General features: G+C 48.4%; 1 protein-coding gene across 1 annotated transcript in view; it reads right to left on the bottom strand.

The window, feature by feature from the left end:
• Nucleotides 1–10081, bottom strand: part of LOC104994591 (liprin-alpha-1-like) — a 35103-nt gene that overhangs the window by 9649 nt on the left and 15373 nt on the right. Inside the window, 4 exon segments of the mRNA XM_010848220.1 lie at nt 2979–2997; nt 3685–3890; nt 4736–4887; nt 9070–9301. Coding sequence (XP_010846522.1) covers nt 2979–2997; nt 3685–3890; nt 4736–4887; nt 9070–9301 — 609 coding nt within the window.

Consider the following 10081-nt stretch of genomic DNA (forward strand, 5'->3'; position numbering starts at 1 on the left):
AGTGCAACTCTGACAAAGGCCTTATTTTTCTTATGTAAATCATCTTTTTACATCTGTTTGTAAACATGTTTAAAGAATGGACCTAGGCGTACATTTTTAGATTTTGATGACATAGCCATTTTGAATAGTATAAGTAGCAAATGTAACTTTTACTTTTTCAGCGGCACATTAAAAGCCAGCAAGAGATGCGTTCAGGTCATGGTGCGATATTTATTATGCAGCTGGTATCTCGGTAGACAGAGACAGCATGTCTCTTTACATGTGGGTTCCGCCTTTAATTTACTTGTACAATTCATTGTTACCGTTCTATTTTCCTATTAATCTTTTGTGAACTTCCCGAATATGTGACAAAGTATGTACAGTCTACTTTTGAACTATTTTTATCACAGTATTATTTATTGCTTTCTTTCAATAAAGTCAGAGCTTCCCTGGTGGCTCAGAGGATAAAGCATCTGCCTGCAATGCCGGAGTCCCGTGTTCGATCCCTGGGTTGGGAAGATCCCCTGGAGAGGGAAATGGCAACCCACTCCAGCATTCTTGCCTGGAGAATCCCATGGACAGAGGAGCCTGGCGGGCTACAGTCCACGGGGTCGCAAAGAGTCGGACACGACTGAGCGACTTCACTGCACTCACTGCTTCAATAAAGTACTGGAGCAAAATTTCCTGCTGCCAATAAAGAGTGACGAGGGTAAGCTGTACTCTCAATGAGAACAGACCAGAGCTGGTAATGGGAGCCCGTGTCATCACACGGACATTCTGTTAAGAGAAAACAGATGGATACAATGGAAAGGCTAGAAGGTGGAAGTATAGGTGTCCCCAAAGGACGACCGACTAGGTGTTCGTATCCTTGGCTCCGGAGACAAGAGGCTTCATCACTTCAGCATCTGCGGGGACAAGGCCCCTCTGCTGCTGAGGCGTGGGCAGTGGGCCCAGGGTGGAAACAAAGTGCAGGTGTCAAGGCTCACCGTGGATCCCAGGGCGGGGTGGCCGAGGGCAACCCTGACGCGGACCCGAATGATGCACTAGGGAGTGTGCGTGTGCATGCTTGTGTGTGGGAACTTTTTATGTTATTTTAGTCAAGTCTTTATTATTCATATATCCATAGAGACAAGAATGTAGCAAAGGGAGGTGGGAAGGAGATTCAAGAGGGAGGGGACATTTGAACACCTATGGCTAATTCATGTTGATGTATGGCAGAAATCAAATCTATATTGCACAGAATTATGTTTCAGAAAAAAAGAACATAGCAAGGTGGTCAGGAAAGTATGAAAAAAAGATTTCTCATATTTATAATCACAACTCTGCGTACATCTGGGAGCAGGCTGCCCACCATCATCACACCTTCCCACCAGCATCATACGTTTACCCCAAGCATCAGGCCATAGTCCAGCATCAGACCCTCCCCAAGCATCAGGCCCTCCCCAGCATCAGGCCCTCCTCCAGCATCAGGCCCTAGTCCAGGATCAGGACCTCCCCCAGCATCAGGCCCTAGTCCATCATCAGGCCCTCCTCCAGCATCAGGCCCTAGTCTAGCATCAGGCCCTCCCCCAGCATCAGGCGTGGCAGCCCCACTTGTCTGACACTCCTGAGCACACTTAGGCAGCCCCAGAGCAGCAGGACAATAGCTCTTGCAGGAGGTGCATCTTTAGGAATCACCTGCGGAGCAGCAGTAGCAGCTGGGGTCTGTTTCAGGCCGAGGAGAGGCAAAGAAAAGGCACTTTGTGCCGAGGCAGCGGTGGGTGTGGGCACGTTTCAAAGCTCTGCTTCCTCCCCGAGGGGGCTTTGCTCTCCAGCTCTCTCACGTGGTCACTCGAGGGCCCCAGGGCTGTGTCCTTCCAGATTCACGGTCTCCTTAATATCTCAAGCCCAAGTCCTGAGTTGCATCCCAGTCCGGTGTGGCAGAGGGCTGGGAACACACAAGCTCAAGGGCTGAAAGGATCCCAGGGGAACAGTCGGGCCCCAGCGGGTGGCAGAGCAGGGGATGAGGGTGGCCGCCCACAGAGGGCCCCGCAGCAGCGTTGGAAGGAGAGCAGGGATGCCTTAGCTCACTCGGGGACGTTGCCTGGCCTCAGCGCCCAGATGTTACCGCCAGCAGCTCTGGGGACGCAGAAAGCCCGGTGAGTGACACCACTCCACTCGGGCCGTGTGAGTGGGCACTGCTGACCATGGCCTTGGTTTTCATTCTGGTTCCAACTGTCCCTCCAAGGGCTCCTCTTCCGAATGGCACATTTTCTTGATGTGGGTGAACGCATCCCTGCTTGTTTCTGTCAGCACTGTTGTCGGTCATCGTGTGTTTTCCTCTTTACAATCTGTACTTGCTGCTCTTCCAGTTTAACTTAGGAGCAGCCCTTATTTTCTGCATTTCCTAGTTGTCAGCGTTCACTGGGGCTTTCCAGGTGGTTCTAGCAGTAAAGATCCTGCCTGCCACTGCAAGAGATAACGAGAGATGTGGGTTCGATCCCCCTGGAGGAGGGCATGGCAACCCACTCCAGTCTTCTTGCCTGGAGAATCCCATGGACAGAGGAGCTAGTGGGCTACAGTCCCTGGGGTCACAGAGAGTCAGACACGACTGAAGCAGTTCAGCACACACTCAGGTTTTAGTTCAGTCGCTCAGTTGTGTCCGACTCTTTGCCACTCCGCGGACTGCAGCACTCCAGGCTTTCCTGTAATTCACTATCTCCTGGAGTTTGCTCAAACTCATGTCCATCGAATCAGTGATGTCATAGAACCATCTCACTCCTGTTGCATCCACCAGAGAGGTGGCTGGGGCTCGGCAAAGTGCATGGTCCCACTGCATGGGTGTGAACCTGCCCTCACCACTCCCTAACCGCATGACCATCACTGTCTCCTCCTCTGTAAATCGGGAGGTGGCAGCACCTGTTTGGTAAGGGGCACACACAGCATCTGGTATATAATCAATGCACCATCCATCTCAGCGTTATATTTAGTAATAATAAGGATAGCATTTAATAATCTGCTCCTTTTTCTCTCTTCTCACTTAACTGTACTCCAGACCACATCTGTTTTACTTACCCTTATAAATCCCACACCCAACACAAACAAGACACTCAACAAATCTCTGGCTGAAGAGGCAGGAACATATCCTGTCCTTAAGGAGATGAAGCCGAGTGAGATGGGGGCCTGATGATAACACTGTGTGATGAGGAGACGCCAGGAGGACCTGCGTGGCTGTGGGATGGAGTAGGGGGCATGGGCAGAACCCGTGATGAGCTCCTGGGGATGGGGAAAGTGGCAGGAAGGAGAGGTGCTGTTCCTTGTGGGGTGTCCACAGATTTTACCTCACCCCTCACTGATGAGCACTTAGGCCATTTCCAAACACTTGTCACTGTTCTGGAGGAAACAATCATTGCCCAGCTCCTACTCATTTCGTAGAGTATGTTTCTAGCACTGGAGTATAAACATCGGCAATATTCATTCCATGCTCTGTTCATCCACCCATCTGGCCAGCCATCTGTTCATCCATCCATCCACTCACTAATCCATCCATCCTTTAACTCTTAATTCTTCCATCCATCCACACATCCGTTCATCAACTGATCCGATCATCTCGGACCCTAAAGAAGACAGATGCCTCCTCTGCTCCTCCCAGGAGGACACCCAGCGTGAGTGACAGGGGCCTCGTGGGGACAGCGGGAGAGACACAGAAGGGACATGCATGCAGACCCTCCTCCCTCTGAACGGTGAAGCACCCACCTGGTCCTAGCACCTCCTTGCCGGGGTGTCCAGGCCGGCCCTTCTCCTTCTTGCCAAACAAACGGCCGATGGAGGACTTGATGCCCTTCTTCTTTGGGGCTTTCTGAGGTGAGTCCTGGCTGCTGCTGCTGCTGCTGCTGGGGTTGCCCCCGGGGCCGTCCTGAGAGCCTGTCGAGCTTTGGGGAGAGAAAACAACCTTTAACCGGCACCCTTGTGCAAGCACACACCCCTCCACAAGACCTACTGATAGAACTGGCCACCCAGCAACACCCGCGCCTCAACCTCGCAGCAGACAGTGGAGTCTCCTTCACCAACCACACTCGACACGAGCAATGCAGGCTTCCGGCCACAAACAATGGCCCCGGGAAGCTGAGATTCTCTGCCTGGAGCTCTCCCCTGAGGAGGGCTTCACTCCAGACGAGCTGGTGCAGAGGGCTCTCCAACCCTCCCTCAGGGTCGCTGCTTGGCAGGTGATGACCCTCCCAGAGAAGGCAAGCTCCCCAGCTCAGGGCAGTTCCCCCCGCTTCCCGCAGGATGACCGTCCCCGGCCATGGCAGAGAGTGACGGTCACCGTGCAGGGCTGCTGGTCAGGTGACCACATGTGCCCTCCATCGAGTGCTGCCTGGCTCACAACAGGAGCTCAGCAGGTGGGGGTCTGAATGAGGACAGGGTCAGTCACAGGAGGTGACAGACAGTCTCCTGAGAGGAGACCCCTGAGAAAAAGGGAGGGACCCTCAAGAGCAAATCCAAGAGGCACGGAGCCGTAACCATCAGGAATGCACCCAGGCCGGGCAGAGCTCTAGCAAGAGCAGGAAGAAATCTCCCACAGGAGTCAATACGTAGAGACGGATGTTTTCTAAAATCACTGAGGTCACTGAGTTCTTCTACCCCAGCACCTGAAGTTCACCACTAACACAAGCACTGAATCCAGTGGGATTCCTTTACAATCATCCCTGCAACTCTTTGAAGACAAGAGGCGCAGGGCTCCTGAGACTGACAACGAGGCGCGCAGGCCCCTTACTTGTGGGCGTCCCTGATGTCCTCGTAGCTGGCTCTGTGCGGTGACCCCCTGTCCAGCCGGTCTAGCCGAAGGAACCGCAGCAAGGCGGGGGTCAAGGCTTCACATTTGATGGCGGTCTTGTCATCTTGTACCTCTTCCGGTAAAGGTGGCAGCTGAGGGAGTGAGGTAAGTGTGAAATTGGCTAACGATAGACTGTGTCGAAAAAGGCAATCACACAGGCTTTACATTATAACCAGAAACTTATTTGAAAACATAGTAGCGATGCTATCCGCCAAGTACAAAAAAATGTGTTGTTCTAGCTTAATGCCATCTTAAAGGACTGTCTTGTTCAAGAGAAGCGGGGCCGTGGGGCAGCGAGAACACCCTACTGAGTGCAGAGATCCTGGCCTGGAGCCTCCCTGCAGCCAGGCTCCGCTCTCCCTTGAATCCAGCGACCAGATGGCCCTGCCAGGCAGGACAGCGGAGCCACGCCAGCACCGTGAACCCTGCATGGCATGAACTGCCCTGATGAAAGGACTGTGTTCATCGCCAGATGCCGCTCAGGAGAACCACTAGCAACAGTAAGAAACCTCTCAGCAAAGCTGTCCAGACCTTTCTGTTTGAAGGAGAAAAGGAAACAGCTTGTACCACCACCCAAGATCATGTTTAGTGATGATGCAGGTCACTGAACCTATGACAACAAGTGAAGTATAGAAAAGGTACCTAACCCCTGCATGCGAACACCATGTGTCTGGCTTGTCTTTCTCAGAAACATACAGACTGGGGGCTACACACTGAAGTGCTTACACGCAGTTGGAGTGTAATTTGCTCACTGTGGTTTACATAAAGTAAACTGCTGCTGCTAAGTCACTTCAGTCGTGTCCGACTCTGTGTGACCCCATAGACGGCAGCCCACCAGGCTCCCCCGTCCCTGGGATTCTCCAGGCAAGAACATTGGAGTGGGTTGCCATTTCCTTCATCCAATGCATGAAAGTGAAAAGTGAAAGTGAAGTCGCTCAGTCGAGTCCGGCTCGTAGCGACCCCATGGACTGCAGCCTACCAGGCTCCTCCGTCCTAGGTCTTCACTAAGAACTGATTTGTTTCAACCTAGAGGGGTGGGATGGGGAGGGAGACGGGAGGGAGGTTCAAAAGGGAAGGGATGTATGTGTACCTATGGATGGTTCATGTTGAGGTTTGACAGAAAACAATAAAGTTCTGTAAAGCAATTATCCTTCAATTAAAAAATAAACTAATTAAAAAAAAATGATCTCGCCTGGACTCCCAGCTTTTCCGCTGGTCCTGGGTCTGAAGACAGGAAAGACAGTGGTGGCAACAGTGTGGGGAACAGATTAACCCCTTCAGGGTCCAGACAGGTCTCACTATACATTTGCTACTGGGTGTGCGAGCCTGGGCATGGTGCCCGGCCTCTCTAAGCCTTAGTGTCCATGTCTGCTGAATGGGGATAACAGCAGCCTGGACCTCACCTGGGTGTCTGTAGGATTAGATGACAGACTCGGAAAGCATTTGACACGGTGCCTGGCGCACAGAGTCTCCTGCACACTGCTACCCACCATCATTAAATTGGCTTCCTCCAAATCTAACATCTATGGCTCTGAGTCAGTCATTTGTTTTAAAAAAACTCTAAGCGGAGATTCCATGGTAGTCCAGACATTAGGACTTGGCACTTTCACTGCCGGGACACTGGTCTGATCCCTGGTTGGGGAACTAAGATCCCACAAGCTGTGCAGCATGGCCAAAAAAATAAGTAAAGAAAATTTTAAAAATAATAAATAATACTATGTCTACTATAAATAAGCATGAGATGATTAGAAGGCAAACAAGTGGGATATAGGCAAACTGTTACAATCGTCCCAACGAATGACCTATTTTCAACAGAACCATCAACATATTTTAAGTGGTGGGTGAGTTTCATTACTTCCATTAAAATGTCAGTTCTTCACCAGTACATAACCACACAGTGTTCATTCACATAAAATGATAAAGACTCTCTAATACTTCACAGAGAAACAAAGGCATGCTAAATTACTAAATAGTTTACCTTTCAACAATGCTTCCTTAAATCACTAGGCTGATAGATGCATGCAAAGAAAGGAAGAGAAACCAGATGTATTGTGACTTTGAAGCTAAAACTTCAAGAATCGGCATAGACAAACACAGTATAGCCAAAATGATGGCAAACATAGAAGTGAGATGAAGATTTAGACAACGTGTAACTAGAAACAGAACATTTTTTTTGACCACAGAAGTTAAATAAGCTATTCAAGATTTACTAGAGAAACACTATAAATTATTACTCAGGAAGATACAGTTCTATTACAACATCATGATTTATTAAAGCACAGCATTCTCTACAATAAAGGGCCTTAACAGTTGTCTATTCTCAGCCAAACTTCTCTATAAGTTAGTTTCTCTTAATAAAAAAGATGTTATACTTTAAAATAGTGATTTAACTGATGAGGAAGTTACCATAATACCTATTTTAACACTGAACAAATCTAACCACCTATTGGATATTAATGTAAAATGCTTACCTAGAATTTGATGTAAAATTTCTCAAAATAAATTTATTAAAGTAGGTTCCCTGTGAAAATATGTAAGAATGGAAGCTAGCATAATAGCAGGTGCAGTCTTTACATTTTATTCACCATAGAAGATAGTTTTTTAAAGAGTCTAGTAGAAACATTAACTGTGCAAAAGCTGATGAGATTTATAGTCTTAAATACAAGCACCAAAATAGAAAGGATATTGTGTCAAAAGTCCATTAATTCTACACTTAAGAAGATCATTTCTATAGGTAAGGATAATCTCATTTATGAATTACACATGATATGTAGTTGAGGATCCATCTACATTATGCTTGTAAATGCATAGTGATAGGCTAATTCAAACTTACTGCTCTGGGGGGAAAACACCATTTAATGAGACATGAAGACAAAGCACAAACCCGACTAAGTGCACCCACAACACTGCTATGACCAGAGCAGGTGGGAGGACGGGGAAGGGGAGATGGATGGGTAAACTACAGCCTGGGGGGCGAGGGGGGCAGTGGTGGGAAGCTGGGGTCTGGATTGACAACCACTAAGCAGACAACAGGATGAGCCAGGAAATCAAAACCAATGATGAAAGCAGACACACTGTCAGAGAACTCCAACAACAGGACAAAATATACAGAACTGTTCTTTTACAAATACTCGGAAGGAAATCAAGCATGAAACCACAGAGAAATCGTCAAAGAATTTTAAATATCAACTAATTAGCCAAAGATGCAAATTAGAAAAACAGTGTCTCCAAAGACCACAAAATGGACTAGTTACCACTTCACATGCCGCTAAAATGATTCACAGTTAATTTAATTATATGCTGACTAACAATGCAGCTAACATGAAATGGGTGGTAACAACAAAAAAAGGGATAATACAAGTGCAGTGACAAAGCAGAGTGCTGTAAACATGATTTCATGGGGTAAACAGCAATGCACTCACAAAACCTAAGCTAAACATGGAAGAAAGCTGGAACACGTGCTTTAGAGCTGCACACTCTGTCACCAAAAGCCCTAGGTCGTCATCCTGTTTTCAGACTCGGAAGAGTGAAGAAGCCCGACCTCTTCCCTGGGGCCCTGGGGCACCGGGCTTTTAACCTGGTTTCACACGCAGAGCTGGCCTGAGCGCGCGGCCAGGCCCATCAGCAAGACCAGTGTAGATTCTTGGTTTGGTTCCCGCCGCATGCCCTGCACCCTGCAGCCAGGCATCCCCAGTGGGAAATGTGCCGCCCGGTTTCCACGTGCAGTGAGAGCTGCCTACGGTTACTCTCACGAAGCGGTCTGCTCCCTGAGAACAGCAACTTCCTGCAGCTGCTGTGTCCAGCACAGGCCAGGCCCAGCGTTACAGAGGCAGGCTCTGGCTGAGTTCATGATGACGTGCTAAGCCGGTGGTCCAAATATCAAGACTAATTTGTTAATTTGTCGCTGTGCGATTATGGAATGATTTCGCTCAGTTGTGTCCGACTCTTTGCGACCCCATGGACAGTGGCCTACCAGGGTTCGTGGTCCATGGGATTTTCCAGGCAAGAATACTGGAGTGGGCTGCCATTTCCTTCTCCAGGGCATCTTCCCAACCCAGGGATCGAACCCGGGTCTCCTGCATTGCAGACAGATGTTTTACCGTCTGAGCCACTAGGGAAGCCCGATGAAAGACTAGGCAGTTTTAAAAATCTTAGACCTCTGAGCGTAGCAAATGTACCTGACTTTCTTCTGGGTAAAAAGAGAAAAAACAAACAAACAAAAGAAAAGTAGTGTTCTCGGGGAGGGACGCGGCAGGGAGGAGGCCGACACATACCAGAGTCATGATGCCCAGCTTGTCTACCTTCCGCGCCAGGCTGTGCCGCCTCCTTCGGGGCTTGGAGCGCCCTCTGCTGGGCGGGCAGGAGCCGGCATGCGAGGAGGTGGCATTCAGGTTGAGGGAGTTCAAGGATTTAAAACGACGAAGGTTGCTTGAGCTCCCCGTGCCCACCCTGCTCTCAATCCCCTCGGCCCGCTGCTCCGTGTTCTCCTTCTTTTCTTGGATCAACCTAAAATAGAAGAAAATCATCACCTGCCTTTGTCAGCAGAGGAATGTGTCTGGACAACAAATTTGGGCTTGCATTCTGTGTCACGATTAGCAAATTCCACGAACAGTTGCTCAATTAACATCTCAGCAAAAAGGTTCAACTTTCCCTCTTTGGAATAGTCTCAAACTTAGAATAATTTATCATTGAGTCTTACAAACTGGCCCCTGATCATTCACGTTTGATTTGACTTATTTACTCTACCATTCTGATGGGGTCTGGGTGGCGACTCTCTCCGTGTGAGGAGATACCTGAAGTTGACAACCTTTACCTTCTCTGCTCTCAGGGCAGAGATGCACGTCAGTGCCTCAAGTCTTTTCCATTGGGAATCAGGAACTCTGTATAACCAAAACAGCGATTCACGAGCAAGCTAGAGTTTCTAAACACGAGTCTCCAGACCAGATGAAGTGCTGAGGTGATCTTTTAATTTTTTTTCTAAGGTTGTATATGTACAAACGCATCACTTGAAGTTCTCCACCAGCTTTGTGTGAGTTTCTGGATTCATGTCAATGTGCTGCATTAACCTAGAATTCAGTTACTGCTCTTCTCCCCTAATGTGTCATGGATGATTTTATATACAGGTTAAATACATGATTATGCAAATAAAATGCTTTTCAAATTAAAATACAAGATCCTTACAGGTAGTAAACTCTCCAGTTTCACTTCTACTTATACATCTTGAAAGTTTTTCAGTGTTGACAAGTTGATGGACAGAATTTACCATTTACATCAAGTCAACTTGTT

The sequence above is a fragment of the Bison bison genome, unplaced genomic scaffold, assembly GCF_000754665.1.
Source record: "Bison bison bison isolate TAMUID 2011002044 unplaced genomic scaffold, Bison_UMD1.0 scf7180017864261, whole genome shotgun sequence".
NCBI lineage: Eukaryota > Metazoa > Chordata > Mammalia > Artiodactyla > Bovidae > Bison > Bison bison.